Raw genomic sequence first — 24,012 nt, 5'->3', positions numbered from 1 at the left:
ATAATCCCGGATGTGACAGCTGGTTTTCCTAACTGTTATACCACATGAGACCATCATAGTCGCTTGTATAACATTACACCCGCTTTCAGTGTTACGTGCATAGCAACTATCTCTCGACATGCCATCTTTCGACATGCTATGTAACCTGGCCTACGTCAAAATGTAAGCACAAGTGGCTTCTTTGCGGTCGACCTCGACTTTCAGTCATGAAAGATGGATTTATTTGACATCAAACTAAGGCTAGGAGCATCAAGAAAACATTCTGTGAGTGATAAATCGACTGCTTTGAATGTTTACATCTTTCGAATATTAACTGAGCGGTAGCGGCCCAATTCTACCGGAAGTCACTATTGAGAGCCGATTGAGTACACTAATATCGTTTGAATTATCCCGTAAATCGGGAGTCCACAATCTTTTTCATTCATTTGAGATCAGTAATTATCATATCCTTGTCGTTTGTTCCGGTAATAACCGGAAAAATTGCTAGTTTCACAGGTAAACCGTGTTTCAGCCGTATACATAGCATGTCGAAAGATGGAATGTCGAGAGATGGTCGAAAGATATCGCCTGTGCACGTAACACAGAAAGCGCGTGTAATTTAAATGATTTTGTGCAAGTTCATTTCTTCCATGCGTGAGACACCCATCAGAATAATGTTTTAATAATTATTTCTTGTAAACTAGCGGACGTTACTACGCCACACTAACGGACGTTATGTCCGGTGTCCAGCTTCAAGCCTGTACAAAATGTGTTAGATGTGAGCCATTGCAAGCTAGTTTTCATACACTGGAGCCTTGCTCAACTTCAATTGGTACATCTGTTTATGGTTTATATTGTGTACGGTACATGAGCTGATACACGTGTTTGTATGTGTAAAGCAATTCCGGAAGCGTCTCTCAACAAGATTAAAACCTCGGAAATAATTGAGTTAAAATCGAAAGGGGTTCCACTCTGGGGACATTTTCTTTTGTCCCAAGATTATACCTAAAGTCACTTATCCGGGCTGAAGTTACTCGCGGGACTTTTCCCGAAGTCAGGTAAACGTTTATAAGCAGAGCTCAGAAAATGTGTCGTCATTCAAACGTTAGCCTCCAAGGAACAAAGAAATCCAAGCCAAGTTAAAGTGTATTTGTAGTGGAAAATCATGTCCATGATCAAATTGGAAGCAACTGAAGTAGAACAGACAGGATTGACCAAGGTAAACACATTTAAAACGAAGAGATTTAATATTTCTACTCAAACAAATGCAAAAAGTATACGTTTCACTTACTCCATGCAGATATCGATACGGTTGAGCTCCGTGGAGATCGAGAATGCATGATTAAAGAGTTAAGTTAAGGATGCATTTTAGTTTTGTTTTGATTTAAAGGAAATTAGTTTGAATTTTAAAGCACTGCTTCACAGCCATAACAGACAGGTCTTTTCTCGTAATTTTATATTTACACAATAAATATGCATTAAGTGATGTATATATTTTCAAACGACCAACTACCACAGACAGAATTACAAATAACTTTTGAGGTTCTACTATTTTGTCTTCGACTTAGTCGTGCTTTTCTTGAAGTGGAGAAAAGAAAGGATTTCGAAAAGACATCTGCGAAAGGAAACGGAGTGAAAGCGAAACTTTTAGAGTGTTATACATCAATTCCAATCAGGGCAGGATAAATGAGGGATGTTAGAAATTAGACCTGGAACATAATCACCAAGCGAGAAAGAAGTTCTTGCCTGTGTCACGGTCACGGTTTGTTTGTTATTTCTTCGTACCAGCCTTTTTTTAAAGATATTTGACGACAAAGATTTTTTTACGTATTTATGCCCAGTCGTTTTGTAGCCTAAACAAAGGTCATTCTGCGGTCCACCATTTGATGATGAAATCCGGAGGGGTAAAAACATCATATTCTTTAAAAAAATATTCGCTTTAGAACTTAACAACTTGTGTCAAATACTTAGGTCTTATTATTGATTGTCATTTAAGTTGGAAAAAACATGCACATGAAGTGAGTAAGAAAATTTCAAGAGGCATTGGTACCCTATCTAAGCTCAGGCATTTTGTTACTGATGATATTCTTACTCAGATTTATCATTCCTTAGTGTATCCCTTTCTTACCTATGGCTTGGTTGTCTGGGGAAATACCTACTCCAAAACTCTTAAACCCATTGCAACTTTGCAAAAACAGGCTCTACGTATAATCACATTCTGGTTACTATGCAAACTGCCGTTTTTATGTTTAAGTATTACCATAATCTATTACCTTAGGTCTTTGACAATTACTTTACATGCATATCACCTAAATATAACTATAACACTAGGCTAGCATCTAAGTCAACATATTATATCGACCAGGTTAGAACTAATTATGGAAAATTCAATCTACATTTCTCTTGTCCTTCTATCTGGAACAATTTGGATGAAGAAATAAAAAGTTTATCTCCGCGTTTATTTAAACAAACCTTGACTAAGCAATTTCTAAGTTCTTATGCTCAATGCTAGCTTAGTATTTTTTCTTTAAGTTACTATCGCTCTTAATTAAACAATGCTCTGTCTATAACTGGTACTGTTACTAATTATATTTCTTTTTATATTTATATCTGTATATATTTTTTTCTTTCTATCTCTTCTTTTCTTTATTTTTCCTGCAACCGATTTAAAGCGTAATAATTCCTGTAACTACTCAGCTCGTTTAGTTTTTATTATTTTGAGTAGTTTTTTTTGCTTATTTAAGTTTAATGTATTCTTTTGCTGAATGATATTCTATGTATTATGCAAAATAAAATGGTTGTTGTTGTTGTGTTGTTAACTGAGCAGCATGTCAGGTGTCCATTGCGTTATAGTGATCGAATATGCCATTTCTCTGTTTAGCCTTTGTCTAGTAAACGTCTACTTCTCCTTCGATCCCACGACGAAGAGGCTTCCAAATGTCTCGATAAAAGGAATAAACCACGGTATAGATTGTACTCATCATGAACTAGTGAACCCTAGCACAAATTACGTGCTCAACTAGTTTTATACTCAATTTTAGCAGTTTAATAGTCTACGCATATCGTACTTTATAAAAATAAAGAAACACGACAAATATTTCGTGACTTAGATTTCCTAAATTAAAAGTATTCATCTAAATGTTTTCATTTTCAAACAGAATTTATCATAGCAGCTTTCAGGTGCTTAGAATCTTCTAAAATAGATTCTCAAAGAATCTCTCCTGTTTTCTGTTTCTGTACTCTACTGGGCTCTTTGAAATTCACACATTCTACGAAAGGTATTTGTGTTGATAATCCTGTTTCGCAATTGCGCGATAAACTGTTGTGTTATTTTAATTTCCAGCTTATGAAGATGCATGTCACGCGATCTAACGCGTGACAAAACCCTAAAAATACCAAAGACATTCATGCTAATTTTATACCGTATAAAAAGGAAAGTTCTATCTTTTCATTTTCTTACAGAAAATTTTAGTAATCTGTTAGCAAAACCAAAAACCTTTTTTGGCTATTTCTGATCCTTTCGTAGCCTGGCACGGCGCTTTTCAAATTCCGATACGTGTTCTTCTCTTTTATGTGAAAAAATCCACTAGCGTAACACACTCTCCTGCAGCTCATAAACAACCGGTTTCACACGATCAACGACAATCATTTGCGAGTAACATTCTTTATCGAGCGCGTGACTTCGGGGAATCCCCGAGCTGCAATTTGCATAATTTCCTGCCAGTAACTTTTGTATAAATACAACCGCGGATCGCACTACAGCTAACTACTTTTGGAAGCTATACACTGGTAATCTAGTTGGAAAGAACACTGTCCCGAGAAAAACATGTCTGAGGTACGAGTAGAAAACCGTTGTTTGGTTGCCTTCAACTAGTTCGTTGAAAGTTTATCTAATCTTTAATCGGCTATGAGGTACAAGTAGGTTGTTTGAACAAGTATATATCCAAACAAACGTCTATTTTTCTCTTTAAACAGGCAACGGGAATTCAAGCTGCAATTCGTCAACACATACACGAACACCAGCGAGGTGGAAACTTCTTGAACGCCGACGTTAGAAATGGCCATGTGGATCAAGCACATGTTCCGGTGACGTTTACTGGAACCCGCACAGACGATACAAGAACAGGTAAACTTTATAAAAGTGTTCCATAAAAACTGGGTCTGATACCAAAAAATGTTTTCATAAAAATTACTTCAAGTGGCCAACACTTCTTCTGAAACTCGAACGAACCAGAATGACTCCTCGACTTAAAGTAGCATGATCGAGGAGTCAGTAAAACTCTCTGAAGATTCTCATCACAAGACAAAGAAATTCAATATTTACACTGGTTCTAAAATTCAGTTTTATGTTACTGTAAAAACAACAAAAACAACAACAAAAAACAAATAAATAAATAAATAGATGAAGAAATAAAACTAAGAATTAAAGAAAAATACTGATATTCATAATAACAATTTAAAATGCCTGGTTCGAAAATAAGGACATGTTAGAAAGTACATTGAAAACATTTTGAAGAAGGTACAGTGTGAAATCATATTTTCTGATCTCAAACATTTAAAAAAAAGTATCGTTTCACATGATTATGTTGAATAGTGTTGAACTGAATTCATTTTATTTTCTAGAATTCTATCTAGAAAAAACTGAAAGTGGTGAGTGCCGCCCCTTGACATGTACCATGAGATGTGAATTAGGAGACCAAAATGATCGCTACTATTTGTGTGCAGATGATGACAAAGATGGCAAAGTATTCCTATTGGTGAGTGTTGAACAACAGTTTACTAGTGCCCCTTCAATAGGACTGCCCACCTGAGGATGGAGACCAGCCCAAGGTCCATGATTATAGCTTTCACGGTTGACAACATTTGATATAAGACTTCTGGAAGAATCTTTGTTACTGTATTTTTAATTGAATGAAAAATAAGTCGTCTCTAATACTCTAAATTATAAAGATGGAAAACGTGCTAATTGCAGGAGGGAGACACTTATTTTTGGCGGGGATTATCTCTTTTGGGGGGGGGTGGGGGAACCTTTGAGTTACAATAATATTGTTCTTGACTTTAAATGCCTTGACATCAAGAAAGAGGGATGGGCCAGTTTGCGGAGAATAGGAGGAAGAGGGATTCTTACAATTTAACATTGAAAGAATATATTTTCTACACACTAACTCAACTGATCAAACTATTCAACTTTTCTTTCTCACTAGAAATCAAATTCTGAAGACCTTAAAGATAAGAAGTTTATGTTTGAAATCAAAGTTGCTAGTGACGGTGGACACTACTACACAATCATGTCATTGAGCACCGGAATGTTTCTCGTCAGCGACAACGAGGGAAATGCATCTTTGAAGAGATTTAAAGAACAACCAGAGGACTTACAAACATGGTTTCATTTCTTGCCCCACGTGACAGGCTTGATGTTCTGTAATAACGTAGAAACTCATACATTGGGTGTGGGTAACTTCAATTATGACAGCATACAGTTCGCAACTTCATATTGTCAGGCTTCTGAGGTGGAAGCATGTTAGAGTTCAGGCTGAACAATCAATATTTAAAATTATAATGATCTGAAATGATTCGGTTTTCTGCATAGTTTAATCAATTATCCAGCATTTCATCATAGAATTGAAGCCCAGAGTAATTCCCATGTGGAATCAAAGCATGCAATATATGTATTCAAACAAACTCAATTTGAGATTTGAGGTTAGGATACTTGCATAGGGATTCTCTAACCACGAATAGAAATAGACTTAATAACAACTTTTAGACTGCATTTAGACATGGTAGAACAACTTTATCTATAGGTTTAAACCTGTTTTAGGCCAATTTAATTAAATTATGGTGTCTTAATTTCACTTGAACAATAATTGAGGCCAAGTTGCAATAATTGCAACTAGCCACAATTTTTAGGATTTAAATATTTTAAATCATTCATTTGCAATAGGTGACAAAGACAACAAAACAATATACTACCATGACATTCACATTACTGTTGCTGTAGAGAATTGTTTTAAAAATGGTGTATATAGCTGCTTTCTTGCTCATATCAGTTTGTAACTAGCTTTTATAGGAATTAACATCATGGCTATTAGAAGAGGATGGACATTCCATATAAAAACCCTATTTTTTGTTCAAGCTGATTGATATATTATGCAGAGGAAAACAAGATGTATAGATTGTATTTTTTAGTATCCTACAATGATAGGTTATATCAACAAGTAATAAATAATACGAATTACATATTATAACTAATATGGCTTGTAACTGGTGCAGTAACCAGAGAATATGTTGTACTCTACGAGTATCTTTATAGTTAACATTAAAATTTATATTAAATACAAAATTGTTGCCTTGTATGAGCTCAAGGAAAGGTGGTTATGTCTGAAAGAATATTTTGAAAAAAGTCTATCTGTTACGAGACACTGTCAGCAAAAATACCAAAGACATTTTTAGAAGATACACTAAAATCATAAGTTTGCTTGTATTTGGGATAAGCAAGTACAGTAAAACCTGTATTAAGCTGACATTGGGACCCTCACTAGTGTCCACTTAATGCAGGGTGTCTGCTCAAAACAGGTTGTACATGTAATATGTTGTGCAATAATAGTTAGTTATTAACTCTTTTGTAACACAGTGTAATACAGTATAAGATCAAAGACTAGCAGAGTGCGATGTCCAGTAAATCAATGCATCAATCTGGAGTAATCACCTAGCCATTTAAAATGACATCGCTGAACAATGTCAAAGGAGTCTCAGCTGAACCTTTAGAAGACAAAAGCCCTTGAAGTGTTTGCTTATTGCAGGTTTTGTGCACCAAAAGGCCTTAATATTTGTGTCCGTGTCCGCCTAACAGAGGTGTCCACTGAACGCAGGTTTATTTTACAGTAAATGTGGAGGAAAATTTTGGGACTTCAGGTGGTAATAGAGGGTGTCCGCTTAATATGGGGCAGCTTAATACAGTTTCACTGTAGTTATTACTGGTAATTATGTTAAAAGAATAAAGGCTGAACTCCCAAAAACTACTAGTGATCTGCCCAACACAATAGCCTTTAAAGAAATTCACCAACAAGCATTTCACCAAACTGATTATGAATTGAACAACACCAACAACAACAAAACCCAGGAATCTACATTTATAGTAATTGTTCAGGCATAATTTGAATATTATTTTTGCCGACAGCTTTGCAGTCACTTTGGCGGTAATAGCTTTACCAGTCTTTCACCAATAACCATTAAAGAAACTTACCCAAGCATTTCACCAAACTGATTATGAATTGAACAATAACAACAACAACAAAACTGAGGAATCTACATTTATAGTAATTATTCAGGTATCATTTGAATATTTTTTTTTGCTGACAGCTTTGCAGTCGTTTTGTCGGCAATAGCTTTACCAGTCTTTCACCAATAACCATTAAAGAAATTTACCCAAGCACTTCACCAAACTGATTACGAATTGAACAACAACAACAGCAACAAAACCCAGGAATCTAGATTTATAGTACAGTCGAACCTCGATTATCCGGACTCGTCGGGACCTCGGTAAATAGTCCGGATAATCGAGAGTCCGGATAATCGAAAACATGAATATTAATGAGATAGATATGTGAACAAAAGGTATACAGCAAAGAAAACATGAATATTAATGAGATAGATATGTGAACAAAAGGTATACAGCAAAGAAAACATCATTTTAATTGTGAAATCTACACAGCCTGTATGTATTTGCAAATAAAAACTTTCAGTTCAGGTATTTACAAAGGTCTAAAATGTTCAAGCTTGTTTGTTTGCTTCAAAGACTTGTAACTTGATCGCATTGCGAAGTCCATCATTCGTCTTAGCTGCATTAACTGCACAGGGTCAATATCGTTCTGTGATTCCATCCACGACAAGCATTTTTTGAAACATTGCGCTGCCTCTTTAGTCGATACTATTTTCTCGTCCTCGCCCTCATCTTCCTCATCGCTGCATACACTTTCGCTTTCCGTCGAATCTCCGACAACGGTGGCTAAGATCTCTTCATCATACATCTGCGGTGAAGTCGGGAGCTCGTTTTCTAGTTAAGCCAGTCTTCCACATCGTGAGCATTAGGCATTTCCTCATTGTCAAGTTGCTGTACATGTTCCAACATTTCGACCATGGACTCGGCGATATTATCGCACAGGATAATATGCTGTTTCAACAGTGTTTTGAAAGGATTATTGGGCTTTTGCGACTTTGACTTTTCAAGATCACAACTAATTAATATTCATGAAAAAATTTGAATATTGTTTTGCCGACAGCTTTGCAGTCATTTTATCGGCAGTAGCTTTACCAGTCTTTTACCAATAACGATTAAAGAAATTCGCCGAAGCATTTCAGCAAACAAAGAAAACGAGGAAATCTCCATACTTCGTAACCAAAATATACAAATCACCAGGTACGAGCGTCAAATGCAAACTTAGCAAATCCTGTTCGCTTTTAAAGTTAGAATGAATGAATGAATGAATGAATGAATGAATGAATGAATGAATGAATGAATGAATGAATGAATGAAGGAAGGAAGGAAAGAAGGAAGGAAGGAATAAATGAATGACTTCATTTAGGTGTCAAAGAGTATTTAGCTAAAAAAAAGATGCGTTCTTGACCTTTCTTGGTTGCCAACCGTACCAAAAGATATTTTAGCAGACTACGAAGCTCTCCCTTCTAACTCCTGCTAACTGGTCTACTAGCACAACGAAAACTTCAAAACTCGTCGAGCAGTTTTTATGAAATAATACAGTTTCATTATTTTCAGAAGTGAAGTTACAACAAAGCAGAACGAAGAGTACAGTCGCTTACCACAATTTGGCAATATTCACTCTTCCAGGCAGAAACTTGTGAACACTAAACTGAACTAATGTTTCTGCCGTCATTCCCTATTCCTGGCTCGCTAAACTTCTCGGCATTCCTCACTTATATTTCGCCTCCACTCTATAATCCTGGCTCGCTCGGCTTCGCGTCGTTCCTCGCTTATATTTCAAGGAATTTTTTAGTTTTTGTTTCGCCTCCTTTCTCTAGCCCTGGCCCGCTCTCTTTGGCTACTGCTTTGCCTGTTAATTCTTGCTCTCTGCCGTTCTCTTTCAAGTTCCCTGTCTTGAAAGTGTAATATCAACTCCGCTATCGTTTGTTGATATAACAACAGAAATAAGTTTTCTTTTCTAAATGGAAAGCTTCTGTTTAAAACGACACCTCTCTCTCAAAATGGTTATGGTGTTTCCCTCCAGATAAACGCGGGTTGCCCAATTTCCCGCCGAAAATATATGGCATTCTTCAGCTCCCCAGTTCGGGTTACCTAGAGACTCCCCTCTCCTCCCCTCCCCTAGAGTGTGCTCGCTGGTGATGTCATAACCAAACTTTCTCGGCTTGATGGCTTACCAATGTTGTTTCGCTTCGGGAGCTGAACCCCTAAATTTTGATTCTGTGGATTTAGTGCGGTTTTCTCAATAAATAAAGAAAGCGATTTCCACCGAAATAAAGGCCATGCGATTTTCGTTCATTGTATATGTTTTTTGTCTTGTGTAAAAAATGAAGGCAGCCAATCCATTTTTCACTAAAACATTGAGTAAATTAACACAAATAAATAGTTTTGGAGGTTTTAGAACTTTTCTGCGCTTTTTTTGACGCGGAGAAAACAACCGGTTTCAAAACGAGATCTGCTAAAGAAACCGAGAATAAAAGTATTATACTTGTACGACCATGTACATCAATTCAATCGTGGTAGAAGAAATGTAGGGTGTAAGAAATTAGAACTGAACCATAATCACCGAGGGTGAGACAGCAGCTCTTTTGCTATGAGAACTGAACTTCCAATGTGTCACGGCCATTTCTTCACGAAAGCTTTCTTTTACAACTGCGCAATAAGTCAGTTGTCCGCTACGTTGTACCTATCAAATATTCCATTTCCAATTGTCTTGTAAACGTGTTCTCTTCTCAGAGTCTCTCGAACTAAATATACAGTCCGACAACAGTGGACTAAGACGACTTAAGTCCTTGGGACACTGATGTGATGCCATAAATTATCTGTGTTCTAGAACTGAGTTTTGAAAACTCACTGCCATCTTTAAAATAAAAAGACTCAGGAGAAATTACAGGGAAACACGCGTCCAACATTGTAGGTGGGGTGGGAAGTAGAGGGGCGAGGGAGAGGGCAAGTGAAGTTGCATCCGCGCGCGACTGTTTGTTTAGTGTGCCAGAAAAACCGCCACAGGTGCAAATTTGTCCCATAAGCAAGACTTTTCTCCATAATTATAGCAACTTGTCTCTCCACCGCCGAAAGTTTTTTTCGGGGACAATCCGCTGAGCAGTGTGGGTACAGTGTGCCCTGTGCTCGCTAAACCTCTCCGCCCGAGAGAGAAACTCGAAAGTGTAACAGCTCTCATAAGCTTAAAGTTCTATTTTGCGTCATAGTGTATAGCTGTTATTGTTTTAGGGCTAGGTACATTGTCTCTGTGGCTTGTTTTATTGTTCTCTCAAAGGAAATCGACTCATTCATGCATGTGAGACGAGTGTTCCCACATGAACCGAGAAACTACGTTATATTTAGAACTCGTGAACCCTGATCGTGATTCTGGAGAAACAAATCACTTGCTGAAATGGTTTTATACTTTAATACTAGTTTTTCACGTTAAGTCTACCCATTTCAGGTTTTATAAAAATAAAGAAAGACGGCAAATATATCGTGACTTAGATTTCTTAAATTAAAAATGTTCGTCTATAAAATGTTTTCATTTTCAAACAGAATTTATTAAGTAGCTTTCAGGTCCTCAGAATCTTCTAAAAAAGATTCTCAAGGAATTGTGTTCCTTTATCCCTCTGTAATTCTGCTCTTTTCCTTCTTGCCGTTCAATTTCAAAGATACTACGAATGTATTTGTGTCAATAATTCTTAACAGAATTGCGCGATAAACTGTAGTGTTTTAAAATATTTTACAGCTCATGAGTTGCAAGTCACGCAATAGATCGCGTGACAGCCCTAAAAATACCAAGACATTCATGCTAATTTTATGCCCCTTAAAAAGGAAAGTTCTACCTTTTCATTTTCTTCAAGAAAGTTTCCCTAACCTTATAGCAAAACCAAAAACCGTTGTACGGTATTCCTGATCCTTTCTTTCGCAGCGTAGCATGACCCTTTTCAAATTCCGATAGATGTTCTTGTCGATTTTTTATGTGCTAAATTGTGGGGTTTTCTCACTAGAATAGCACACTTTCCTGCAACTTGTAAACAAACCCCTTTGACACGATCAACGAGAATCATTTGCGACTGACATTTTTTAGGTCTTTATCGAGCGCGTGACTTCGGGGAATCCCCGAGCTGCAATTTGCATAATTGACTTCCGGTAACTTTTGTAATATAAATACAACCACGGATCACAATTCCGTCGCACTACAGCTATCTACTTTTGGAAGCTATACACTGGTAATCTAGTCGGAAAGAACACTGTCCTGAGAAAAACATGTCTGAGGTACGAGTAGAAAACCGTCGTTTGGTTGTCTTCAACTAGTTCGTTGAAATTTTATCTAATCTTTAATCGGCTATGAAGTACAAGTAGGTTGTTTCAACAAGTGTATATCCAAACAAACGTTTATTTTCCCCTTTAAACAGGCAACGGGAATTCAAGCTGCAATTCGCCAACGCATACACGAACACCAGCGAGGTGGAAACCTCTTGAAGGCTGAGGTTAGAAATGCCCATGTAAACCAAGCACACGTTCCGGTCACGTTTACTGGAACCCGCACAGACGATAGAAGAACAGGTAAACTTTATAAAAGTGTTTCAAAGAAATTGGGTCTGATACCAAAAAATGGTTTCATAAAAATTACTTCAAGTGGCCAACAATTCTTCTGAAAATCGAACGAACCAGAATGACGCCTGGGCTTAAGGTAGCATGACTGAAGAGTCAGTAAAACTCTCTGAAGATTCTCATCACAAGACAAAGAAATTCAATATTTACACTGGTTCCAAAATTCAGTTTTATGCTACTATTATGTTCAAAATAGATCAATAAATAAAACGAAGAATTTAAGAAAAATACTGATGTTCATAATAACACTTTAAAATCCCTGGTTCGAAAATAAGGACATGTTAGATAGTACATTGAAAACATTTTGAACAAGGTGCAGTGTGAAATCATATTTTCTGATCTCAAACATTCAAAAAAGTATCGTTTCACATGATTATGTTGAATAGTGTTGAACTGAATTTATTTTATTTTCTAGAATTCTATCTAGAAAAAACTGAAAGTGGTGAGTGCGGCCCCCTGACATGTACCATGAGATGTGAATTAGGAGACCAAAATGATCGCTACTATTTGTGTGCAGATGATGACAAAGATGGCAAAGTATTCCTATTGGTGAGTGTTGAACAACAGTTTACTAGTGCCTCTTCAATAGGACTGCCCACCTGAGGATGGAGACCAGCCCAAGGTCCATGATTATAGCTTTCACGGTTGACAACATTTGATATAAGACTTCTGGAAGAATCTTTGTTACTGTATTTTTAATTGAATGAAAAATAAGTCGTCTCTAATACTCTAAATTATAAAGATGGAAAACGTGCTAATTGCAGGAGGGAGACACTTATTTTTGGCGGGGATTATCTCTTTTGGGGGGGGGGTGGGGGAACGCTTGAGTTACAATAATATTGTTCTTGACTTTAAATGCCTTGACATCAAGAAAGAGGGATGGGCCAGTTTGCGGAGAATAGGAGGAAGAGAGATTATTACAATTTAACATTGAAAGAATATATTTTCTACACACTAACTCAACTGATCAAACTATTCAACTTTTCTTTCTCACTAGAAATCAAATTCTGAAGACCTTAAAGATAAGAAGTTTATGTTTGAAATCAAAGTTGCTAGTGACGGTGGACACTACTACACATTCATGTCATTGAGCACCGGAATGTTTCTCGTCAGCGACAACGAGGGAAATGCATCTTTGAAGAGATTTAAAGAACAACCAGAGGACTTACAAACATGGTTTCATTTCTTGCCCCACGTGACAGGCTTGATGTTCTGTAATAACGTAGAAACTCATACATTGGGTGTGGGTAACTTCAATTATGACAGCATACAGTTCGCAACTTCATATTGTCAGGCTTCTGAGGTGGAAGCATGTTAGAGTTCAGGCTGAACAATCAATATTTAAAATTATAATGATCTGAAATGATTCGGTTTTCTGCATAGTTTAATCAATTATCCAGCATTTCATCATAGAATTGAAGCCCAGAGTAATTCCCATGTGGAATCAAAGCATGCAATATATGTATTCAAACAAACTCAATTTGAGATTTGAGGTTAGGATACTTGCATAGGGATTCTCTAACCACGAATAGAAATAAACTTAATAACAACTTTTAGACTGCATTTAGACATGGTAGAACAACTTTATCTATAGGTTTAAACCTGTTTTAGGCCAATTTAATTAAATTATGGTGTCTTAATTTCACTTGAACAATAATTGAGGCCAAGTTGCAATAATTGCAACTAGCCACAATTTTTAGGATTTAAATATTTTAAATCATTCATTTGCAATAGGTGACAAAGACAACAAAACAATATACTACCATGACATTCACATTACTGTTGCTGTAGAGAATTGTTTTAAAAATGGTGTATATAGCTGCTTTCTTGCTCATATCAGTTTGTAACTAGCTTTTATAGGAATTAACATCATGGCTATTAGAAGAGGATGGACATTCCATATAAAAACCCTATTTTTTGTTCAAGCTGATTGATATATTAGGCAGAGGAAAACAAGATGTATAGATTGTATTTTTTTAGTATCCTACAATGATAGGTTATATCAACAAGTAATAAATAATACGAATTACATATTATAACTAATATGGCTTGTAACTGGTGCAGTAACCAGAGAATATGTTGTACTCTACGAGTATCTTTATAGTTAACATTAAAATTTATATTAAATACAAAATTGTTGCCTTGTATGAGCTCAAGGAAAGGTGGTTATGTCTGAAAGAATATTTTGAAAAAAGTCTATCTGTTACGAGACACTGTCAGCAAAAATACCAAAGACATTTTCAGAAGATACACTAAAATCATAACTTTGCTTGTGTTTGGGATAAGCAAGTACAGTAAAACGTGTATTAAGCTGACATTGGGACCCTCAGTAGTCTCCACTTAATGCTGGCTGTCCGCTCAAAGCAGGTTGTAATATGTTGTACAAGAATAGTTAATTATTAACTCTTTTGTAACACAGTTTAACACAGTGTAAGATCAAAGACCAGCACAGAATGATGTCCAGTAAATCAATGCATCAATCTGGAATAATCACTTAGCCATTTAAAATGACAGGAGTCTAGCTGAACCTTTAGAAGCAAAAAGCCCTTGAAGTGTCTGCTTATTGCAGGTTTTGAGCAACAAAATGTCTTAATATTTGTGTCCGTGTCCGCTTAACACAGGTGTCCGCTGAATGCAGGTTTATTTTACAGTAAATGTGGGTGGAAACTTTTGCGACTTCAGCTGGTAATAGAGGGTGTCTACTTAATATGGAGGTCAGCTTAATACAGGTTTCATTGTAGTTATTACAAGTAATTATGTTAAAAGAATAAAGGTGGAACTCCCAAAACCTACTAATAATCTGCTCATCACAATAACCTTTAAAGAAATTCACCAATAAGCATTTCACCAAACTGATTATGAATTGAACAACAACAACAACAACAACAACCACAAAACCGAGGAATCCACATTTATAGTAATTATTCAGGCATAATTTGAATATTATTTTTGCTCGACAGCTTTGCAGTCTTTTATCGGCAGTAGCTTTACCAGCCTTTCACCACTGAATAACCATTAAAGAAATTCGCCCGAGCATTTCACCAAACAATCAAAACGAGGAAATCTCCATACTTTGTAAACAAAATATGCAAATCAGCACGTGCGAGCGTCAGCTATACAAACTTAGCAAATCCTGTTCGCTTTTAAAGCATGAATGAATGGATGAAGGAAGCAAGGAAGGAAGGAAGGAAGGAAGGAGGGAAGGAAGGAAGAAAGAAAGGAATGAATGACTTAATTTAGTTGTCAAAGAGTATTTAGCTTTAAAAAATGCGTTTTTGACCTTTTTTGGTTTCCAACCGTACCAAAAGATATTTTAGCAGACTACGAAGCTCTCCCTTCTAGCTCCTGCTAACTGGTGTACTAGCACAAAGAAAACTTCAAAACTCGCCGAGCAGTATTTACGAAATAATACAGTTTGAATATTTTCAGAAGTGAAGTTACAACAAAGAGTACAATCGCTTACCGCAATTTGGCAATATTCACTCTTCCAGACAGAAACTTGTGAACACTGAACGGAACTAGTGTTTCCGCCGTCCGTTCGCTCAACTTCTCGGCGTTTCTCACTTATATTTCGCCTCCATTCTCTTTTCCTGGCTCGCTCGCCTTGGCGTCGTTCCTTGCTTACATTTTCAAGGCATTTTTCAGTTCTGTTTCGCCTCCTTTCTCTAGCCCTGGCCCGCTCTCTTTGGCGACTGCTTTGCCTGTTAATTCTTGCTCTCTGCCGTCCTCTTTCCTTTCACGTTCCCTGTCTTGAAACGTAATATCAACTCCGCTGTCGTTTGTTGATATTACAACATAAATAAGTTTTCTTTTCTAAATAGAAAGCTTCTGTTTAAAACGACACCTCTCTCTCAAAATGGTTATGGTGTTTTCCTCCAGATAAACGCGGGTTGCCCAATTTCCCGCCGAAAAAATATGGCATTCTTCAGCTACCCTGTTGGGGTTTCCTTGAGACTCCTCTCCCCTTCCCTCCCCTAGAGTGTGCTCGCTGGTAATGTCATAACCAAACTTTTTTCGGCTTGATGGCTAACCCATGTTGTTTCGCTTCGGGAGCTGAACCCCTAAATTTTGATTCTGTGGATTTAGTGCGGTTTTCTCAATAAATAAAGAAAGCGATTTCCACCGAAATAAAGGCCATGCAATTTTCGTTCATTGTATATGTTTTTTGTCTTGGGTACAAAATGAAGGCAGCCAATCCATTTTTCACTAAAACATTGAATTGCGCTTCTTTTTTTTGACGTGGAGAAAACAACCGGTTTCAAAACGAGATCTGCTAAAGAAACCGAGAATAAAAGTATTAAACATGTACGACCATGTACATCAATTCAATCGTGGTAGAAGAAATGTAGGGTGTAAGAAATTAGAACTAAACCATAATCACCGAGGGTGAGACAGCAGCTCTTTTGCTATGAGAACTGAACTTCCAATGTGTCACGGCCATTTCTTCACGAAAGCTTTCTTTTACAACTGCGCAATAAGTCAGTTGTCCGCTACGTTGTACCTATCAAATATTCCATTTCCAATTGTCTTGTAAACGTGTTCTCTTCTCAGAGTCTCTCGAACTAAATATACAGTCCGACAACAGTGGACTAAGACGACTTAAGTCCTTGGGACACTGATGTGATGCCATAAATTATCTGTGTTCTAGAACTGAGGTTTGAAAACTCACTGCCATCTTTAAAATAAAAAGACTCAGGAGAAATTACAGGGAAACACGCGTCCAACATTGTAGGTGGGGTGGGAAGTAGAGGGGCGAGGGAGAGGGCAAGTGAAGTTGCATCCGCGCGCGACTGTTTGTTTAGTGTGCCAGAAAAACCGCCACAAGTGCAAATTTGTCCCATAAGCAAGTCTTTTCTCCATAATTGTAGAAACTTGTCTCTCCACCGCCAAAAGCTTTTTAGGGGACAATCCCCTGAGCAATGTGGGTACAGTGCGCCTGCACTGTATTCGCAAAACCTCTCCGGCAGAGAGAGAAACTCGGAAGTGTAACAGCTCTCATAAGCTTAAAATTCTATTTGTCGTCATAGTGTATAGCTGTTATTGTTTTAGGGCTAGGTACATTGTCTCTGCGGCTTGTTTTATTGTTCTCTCAAAGGAAATCGAGCCATTCATGCATGTGAGACGAGTGCTGCTACATGAACCGAGAAACTACGTTATATTTAGAACTCGTGAACCCTGATCGTGATTCTGGAGAAACAAATCACGTGCTCAAATGATTTTATACTTTAATACTAGTTTTTCACGTAACGTCTACCCATTTCAGGTTTTATAAAAATAAAGAAAGACGGCAAATATATCGTGACTTAGATTTCTTAATTTAAAAATGTTCGTCTATAAAATGTTTTCATTTTCAAACAGAATTTATTAAGTAGCTTTCAGGTCCTCAGAATCTTCTAAAAAAGATTCTCAAGAAATTTGTGTTGCTTTATCCCTCTGTAATTCTGCTCCTTTCCTTCTTGCCGTTCAATTTCAAATATACTACGAATGTATTTGTCTCAATAATTCTTTACAGAATTGCGCGATAAACTGTAGTGTTTTAAAATATTTTCCAGCTCATGAGTTGCAAGTCACGCAATAGATCGCGTGACAGCCCTAAAAATACCAAGACATTCATGCTAATTTTATGCCCCATAAAAAGGAAAGTTCTATCTTTTCATTTTCTTAAAGAAAGTTTTCCTAACCTTATAGCAAAACCAAAAACCGTTGTAAGGTATTTCTGATCCTTTCTGTCGCAGCGTAGCATGGCCCTTTTCAAATTCCGATAGATGTTCTTGTCGATTTTTTATGTGCTAAATTGTGGGGTTTTCTCACTAGAATAGCACACTTTCCTGCAACTTGTAAACAAACCCCTTTGACACGATCAACGAGAATCATTTGCGACTGACATTTTTTAGGTCTTTATCGAGCGCGTGACTTCGGGGAATCCCCGAGCTGCAATTTGCATAATTGACTTCCGGTAACTTTTGTAATATAAATACAACCACGGATCACAATTCCGTCGCACTACAGCTATCTACTTTTGGAAGCTATACACTGGTAATCTAGTGTGAAAGAACACTGTCCTGAGAAAAATATGTCTGAGGTACGAGTAGAAAACCGTCGTTTGGTTGTCTTCAAGTAGTTCGTTGAAATTTTATCTAATCTTTAATCGGCTATGAAGTACAAGTAGGTTGTTTCAACAAGTATATATCCAAACGAACGTTGATTTTTCCCTTTAAACAGGCAACGGGAATTCAAGCTGCAATTCGTCAACACATACACGAACACCAGCGAGGTGGAAACCTCTTGAAGGCTGAGGTTGGAAATGGCCATATAAACCAAGCACACGTTCCGGTCACGTTTACTGGAACCCGCACAGACGATAGAAGAACAGGTAAACTTTATAAAAGTGTTTCAAAGAAATTGGGTCTGACACCAAAAAATGGTTTCATTAAAATTACTTCAAGTGGCCAACAATTCTTCTGAAAATCGAACGAACCAGAATGATGCCTCGGATTCAAGTAGCATGACTGAAGAGTCAGTAAAACTCTCTGAAGATTCTCATCACATGGCAAAGAAATTCAATATTTACACTGGTTCTAAAATTCAGTTTTATGTTACTGTAAAAACAACAAAAACAACAACAAAAAACAAATAAATAAATAAATAGATGAAGAAATAAAAAGAAGAATTTAAGAAAAATACTGATATTCATAATAACACTTTAAATTCCCTGGTTCGAAAATAAGGACATGTTAGAAAGTACATTGAAAACATTTTGAACAAGGTACAGTGTGAAATCATATTTTCTGACCTCAAACATTCAAAAAAAAGTATCGTTTCACACGATTATGTTGAATAGTGTTGAACTGAATTCATTTTATTTTCTAGAATTCTATCTCGAAAAAACTGAAAGTGGTGAGTGCCGCCCCTTGATATGTACCATGAGATGTGAATTAGGAGACCAAAATGATCGCTACTATTTGTGTGCAGATGATGACAAAGATGCCAAAGTATTCCTATTGGTGAGTGTTGAACAACAGTTTACTAGTGCGCCTTCAATAGAACCGCACACCTGGGGATGGAGACCTCCCCAAGGTGCGTGGTCATAGCTTTCACGGTTGACAACTTTTGATATAAGACTTTTGGAAGAATCTTAAGTTTGTTACTGTATTTTTAATTAAATGAAAAATCAGTTGTCTCTAATACTCTAAATTATAAAGATGGAAAACATGCCAACTGGAGAAGGGAGACACTTATTATTGGCGGGGCTTATCTTTTTTGGGGGGAGGGGGGTGGAAGCCTTGAGTTACAATAATATTGTTCTTGACTTTAAATGCCTTGACATCAAGAAAGAGGGATGAGCCAGTTTGTGGAGGGCACGGGTAAGAGGGATTATTAAAATTTAACATTGAAAGAATATACTTTCCACACACTAACTCAACTGATCAAACTATTCAACTTTTCTTTCTCACCAGAAATCAAATTCTGAAGACCTTAAAGATAAGAAGTTTATGTTTGAAATCAAAGTTGCTAGTGACGGTGGACACTACTACACAATCATGTCATTGAGCACCGGAATGTTTCTCGTCAGCGACAACGAGGGAAATGTATCTTTGAAGAGATTTAAAGAACAACCAGAGGACTTACAAACATGGTTTCACTTCATGCCCCACATGACAGGCTTGATGTTCTGTAATAACGTAGAAACTCATACATTGGGTGTGGGTAACTTCAATTATGACAGCATACAGTTTGCAACTTCATATTGTCAGGCTTCTGAGGTGGAAGCATGTTAGAGTTCAGGCTGAACAATCAATATTTAAAATTATAATGATCTGAAATGATTCGGTTTTCTGCATAGTTTAATCAATTATCCAGCATTTCATCATAGAATTGAAGCCCAGAGTAATTCCCATGTGGAATCAAAGCATGCAATATATGTATTCAAACAAACTCAATTTGAGATTTGAGGTTAGGATACTTGCATAGGGATTCTCTAACCACGAATAGAAATAAACTTAATAACAACTTTTAGACTGCATTTAGACATGGTGAAACAACTTTATCTATAGCTTTAAACCTGTTTTAGGCTAATTTAATTAAATTATGGTGTCTTAATTTCACTTGAACAATAACTGAGGCGAAGTTGCAATAATTGCTAGCCACAACTAGCCGCAATTTTTAGGATTTAGATATTTTAAAATCATTCATTTGCTATAGGTGACAAAGACAACAAAACAATATACGACCATGACATTCACATTACTGTTGCTGTGGAGAATTGTTTTAAAAATGGTGTATATAGCTCCTTTGTTGTTCATATCAGTTTGTAACTAGTTTTTATAGGAATTAACATCATGACTATTAGAAGAGGAGGGACATTCCATAAAACCCTTTTTTTGTTCAAGCTGATTGATATATTATATTTGGCAGAGGAAAACAGGATGTATAGATTGTATTTGTTAATATCCTACAATGATAGGTTATATCAACAAGTAATAAATAATATTAAGTACATATTATAACTAATATGGCTTGTTACTGGTGCAGTAACCAGAGAATATGTTGTACTCTATGAGCATCTTTGTAGTTAACATTAAAATTTATATTAAATACAAAATTGTTACCTGAATGCTGATTTAACCTTGTATGAGCTCAAGGAAAGGTGGTTTGCTGAAAGAATATTTTGAAAACAATCTATATGTTACGAGACACTGTCAGCAAAAATACCAAAGATATTTTTAGAAGATACACTAAAATCATAAGTTTGCTTGTGCTTGGGATAAGCAAGTACAGTAAAACCTGTATTAAGCTGACATTGGGAGCCTCACTAGTGTCCACTTAATGCAGGGTGTCTGCTCAAAACAGGTTAATATGTTGTGCAATAATAGTTAATTATTACCTCTTTTGTAACACAGTGTAACACAGTGTAAGATCAAAGACTAGCACAGTACGATGTCCAGTAAATCAATGCATCAATCTGGAATAATCACTTAGCAATTTAAAAGGACATCGCTGAACAATGTCAAAGGAGTCTCAGCTGAAGCTTTAGAAGACAAAAGCCCTTGAAGTGTTTGCTTATTGCAGGTTTTGTGCACCAAAAGGCCTTAATATTTGTGTCCGTGTCTGCGTAACAGAGGTGCCCACTGAATGCAGGTTTATTTTACAGTAAATGTGGGAGGAAAATTTTGGGACTCCAGGTGGTAATAGAGGGTGTCCGCTTAATATGGGGCAGCTTAATACAGGTTTCACTGAAGTTATTACTGATAATTATGTTAAAAGATAAAGGCTGAACTCCCAAAACCTACTAGTAATGTGCCCAACACAATAGCCTTTAAAGAAATTCACCAACAAGCATTTCACCAAACTGATTATGAATTGAACAACAAGAACAACAACAACAAAACCCAGGAATCTACATTTATAGTAATTGTTCAGGCATAATTTGAATATTATTTTTGCCGACAGCTTTGCAGTCATTTTTGCGGCAATAGCTTTACCAGTCTTTCACCAATAACCATTAAAGAAACTTACCCAAGCATTTCACCAAACTGATAATGAATTGAACAACAACAACAGCAACAAAACCCAGGAATCTACATTTATAGTAATTATTCAGTCATAATTTGAATATTGTTTTTCCGACAGCTTTGCAGTCATTTTATCGACAGTAGCTTTACCAATAACCATTAAAGAAATTCGCCGAAGCTTTTCAGCAAACAAAGAAAACGAGGAAATCTCCATACTTTGTAACCAACATATCCAAATGACTGAAGAATGAATGAAGGAAAGAAGGAAGGAAAGAATGAATGAATGAATGACTTCATTTAGCTGTCAAAGAGTATTTAGCTAAAAAAAATGCGTTCTTGAGCTTTCTTGGTTGCCAACCGTACCAAAAGATATTTTAGCGGACCACGAAGCTCTCCCTTCTAGCTCCTGCTAACTGGTCTACTAGCACAAGGAAAACTTCAAAACTCGCCTAGCAGTATTTATAAAATAATACAGTTTCATTATTTTCAGAAGTGAAGTTACAACAAAGCAGAACGAAGAGTACAATCGCTTACCATAATTTGGCAATATTCACTCTTCCAGGCAGAAACGTGTGAACACTGAACTGAACTAATGTTTCTGCCGTCATTCCCTATTCCTGGCTCGCTAAACTTCTCGGCATTCCTCACTTATATTTCGCCTCCACTCTATATTCCTGGCTCGCTCGGCTTCGCGTCGTTCCTCGCTTATATTTCAAGGAATCTTTCAGTTTTGTTTCGCCTCCTTTCTCTAGCCCTGGCCCGCTCTCTTTGGCTACTGCTTTGCCTGTCAATTCTTGCTATCTGCCGTTCTCTTTCACGTTCCCTGTCTTGAAAACGTAATATCAACTCCGCTATCGTTTGTTGATATAACAACAGAAATAAGTTTTCTTTTCTAAATGAAAAACTTCTGTTTAAAACGACACCTCTCTCTCAAAATGGATATGGTGTTTCCCTCCAGATAAACGCGAGTTGCCCAATTTCCCGCCGAAAATATATGGCATTCTTCAGGTACCCCGTTCGGGTTACCTCGAGACTCCCCTCTCCTCCCCTCCCCTAGAGAGTTCTCGCTTGTACGGTGATGTCATAACCAAACTTTCTCGGCTTGATGGCTTACCAATGTTGCTGGGCTTCGGGAGCTGAACCCCTAAATTTTGATTCTGTGGATTTTGTGCGGTTTTCTCAATAAATAAAGAAAGCGATTTCCGCCGAAATAAAGGCCATGCGATTTTCGTCATTGTATATGTTTTTTGTCTTGTGTAAAAAATGAAGGCAGCCAATCCATTTTTCACTAAAACTTTGAGTAGTACGTTGTTATAAATTAACACAAATGAATAGTTTTTGAGGTTTTAGAACTTTTCTGCGCTTTTTTGGACGTGGAGAAAACAACCGGTTTCAAAACGAGATCTGCTAAAGAAACCGAGAATAAAAGTATTATACGTGTATGACCATGTACATCAACTCAATCGTGGTAGAAGAAATGTACGGTGTAAGAAATTAGAACTGAACCATAATCACCGAGGGTGAGACAGCAGCTCTTTTGCTATGAGAACTGAACTTCCAATGTGTCACGGCCATTTCTTCACGAAAGCTTTCTTTTACAACTGCGCAATAAGTCAGTTGTCCGCTACGTTGTACTTATCGAATATTCCATTTCCAATTGTCTTGTAAACGTGTTCGCTTCTCAGAGTCTCTCGAACTAAATATACAGTCCGACAACAGTGGACTAAGACGACTTAAGTACTTGATACACTGATGTAATGCCATAAATTATCTGTGTTCTGGAAGTGAGGTTTGAAAAAACACTGCTCTCTTTAAAATCAAAACTCTCAGGAGAAATTGCGGGGATAAGCGCGTCCAACATACTAGGTTGGGTGAGAAGTAAAGGGGCGAGGGAGAGGGCAAGTGAAGTTGCATCCGCGCGCGACTGTTTGTTTAGTGTGCCAGAAAAACCGCCACAAGTGTAAATTTGTCCTAGAAGCAAGACTTTTGTCCATAATTGTAGCAACTTGTGGCTCCACCGCCGAAAGTTTTTTTCGGGGACAATCCGCTGAGCAGTGTGGGTATAGTGTGCCTGCACTGTACTCGCTAAACCTCTCCGACGGAGAGGGAAAATCAAAAGTGTAGCAGCTCTCTAAGCTTAAAATTCTATTTATCGTCATAGTGTATAGCTGTTATTGTTTTAGGGCTAGGTGCATTGTCTCTGTGGCTTGTTTCATTGTTCTCTTAAAGGAAATCGAGCCATTCACGCATGTGAGACGAGAGCTGCTACATGAACCGAGAAACGTTATATTTAGAACTCGTGAACCCTGATCGTGATTCTGGAGAAACAAATCACGTGCTCAAATGGCTTTATACTATAATACTAGATTTTCACGTAACGTCTACCCATTTCAGGTTTTATAAAAATAAAGAAAGACGGCAAATATATCGTGACTTAGATTTCTTAAATTAAAAATGTTCGTCTATAAAATGTTTTCATTTTCAAACAGAATTTATTAAGTAGCTTTCAGATCCTCAGAATCTTCTAAAAAAGATTCTCATGGAATTTGGGTTGGTTTATCCTCTGCAATTCTGCTCTTTTCCTTCTTGCCGATCAATTTCAAATATACTACGAATGTATTTGTGTCAACAATTCTTTACAGAATTGCGCGATAAACTGTAGTGTTTTAACATATTTTCCAGCTCATGAAGTTGCAATTAAGT

The 24,012-nt window shown here is 37.0% G+C and overlaps 3 protein-coding genes and 1 pseudogene across 6 annotated transcripts; 3 read left to right on the top strand and 1 right to left on the bottom strand.

Moving 5' to 3' along the window:
• The first annotated feature begins 40 nt into the window (after positions 1-40).
• Positions 41-6,319, top strand: LOC149097547 (uncharacterized). Of its 2 annotated transcripts, none has more exons than XM_089279539.1 (4): positions 41-1,198; positions 3,955-4,105; positions 4,603-4,736; positions 5,184-6,319. In XM_089279539.1, exons 1-4 carry the CDS (start codon positions 1,145-1,147, stop codon positions 5,502-5,504), a joined length of 660 nt encoding a protein of 219 aa, XP_089135665.1. In that variant the 5' UTR covers positions 41-1,144; the 3' UTR covers positions 5,505-6,319. The 2 variants fall into 2 exon arrangements, with proteins under 2 accessions (XP_089135665.1, XP_089135666.1); XM_089279540.1 differs by having other exon boundaries at positions 45-264.
• Positions 6,320-7,648: 1,329 nt separating this feature from the next.
• On the bottom strand, positions 7,649-8,870 carry LOC149097546 (uncharacterized; annotated as a pseudogene).
• Positions 8,871-11,679: 2,809 nt separating this feature from the next.
• Positions 11,680-13,931, top strand: LOC149097545 (uncharacterized). Of its 2 annotated transcripts, XM_089280557.1 has the most exons (3): positions 11,680-11,749; positions 12,213-12,346; positions 12,795-13,931. In XM_089280557.1, exons 2-3 carry the CDS (start codon positions 12,266-12,268, stop codon positions 13,113-13,115), a joined length of 402 nt encoding a protein of 133 aa, XP_089136683.1. In that variant the 5' UTR covers positions 11,680-11,749; positions 12,213-12,265; the 3' UTR covers positions 13,116-13,931. The 2 variants fall into 2 exon arrangements, with proteins under 2 accessions (XP_089136683.1, XP_089136682.1); XM_089280556.1 differs by lacking the exon at positions 11,680-11,749 and having other exon boundaries at positions 12,167-12,346.
• Positions 13,932-18,109: 4,178 nt separating this feature from the next.
• Positions 18,110-20,399, top strand: LOC149097544 (uncharacterized). 2 transcript variants are annotated; one of them, XM_089280061.1, is made up of 3 exons: positions 18,110-18,170; positions 18,668-18,801; positions 19,255-20,399. In XM_089280061.1, the coding sequence occupies exons 2-3, from the start codon at positions 18,721-18,723 to the stop codon at positions 19,573-19,575; spliced, it is 402 nt and encodes a 133-aa protein (XP_089136187.1). In that variant the 5' UTR covers positions 18,110-18,170; positions 18,668-18,720; the 3' UTR covers positions 19,576-20,399. The 2 variants fall into 2 exon arrangements, with proteins under 2 accessions (XP_089136187.1, XP_089136186.1); XM_089280060.1 differs by lacking the exon at positions 18,110-18,170 and having other exon boundaries at positions 18,628-18,801.
• Positions 20,400-24,012: the final 3,613 nt, after the last annotated feature.

The sequence above is a fragment of the Orbicella faveolata genome, unplaced genomic scaffold (assembly GCF_042242905.1).
Source record: "Orbicella faveolata isolate gen_17 unplaced genomic scaffold, um_ofav_v1 contig_47, whole genome shotgun sequence".
Classification (NCBI taxonomy): Eukaryota; Metazoa; Cnidaria; class Anthozoa; order Scleractinia; family Merulinidae; genus Orbicella; species Orbicella faveolata.
This window is presented reverse-complemented; position numbering and strand designations above follow the sequence as displayed.

Coding starts and splice junctions, on each gene's coding strand:
- LOC149097544 (XM_089280060.1), top strand. CDS start 18,628: ATGTTGAATAGTGTTGAACTGAATTCATTTTATTTTCTAGAATTCTAT. Junction 18,802..19,254: donor ATGCCAAAGTATTCCTATTG/GTGAGTGTTGAA, acceptor CTTTCTCACCAG/AAATCAAATTCTGAAGACCT.
- LOC149097547 (XM_089279539.1), top strand. CDS start 1,145: ATGTCCATGATCAAATTGGAAGCAACTGAAGTAGAACAGACAGGATTG. Junction 4,106..4,602: donor CACAGACGATACAAGAACAG/GTAAACTTTATA, acceptor TTTATTTTCTAG/AATTCTATCTAGAAAAAACT. Junction 4,737..5,183: donor ATGGCAAAGTATTCCTATTG/GTGAGTGTTGAA, acceptor CTTTCTCACTAG/AAATCAAATTCTGAAGACCT.
- LOC149097545 (XM_089280556.1), top strand. CDS start 12,167: ATGATTATGTTGAATAGTGTTGAACTGAATTTATTTTATTTTCTAGAA. Junction 12,347..12,794: donor ATGGCAAAGTATTCCTATTG/GTGAGTGTTGAA, acceptor CTTTCTCACTAG/AAATCAAATTCTGAAGACCT.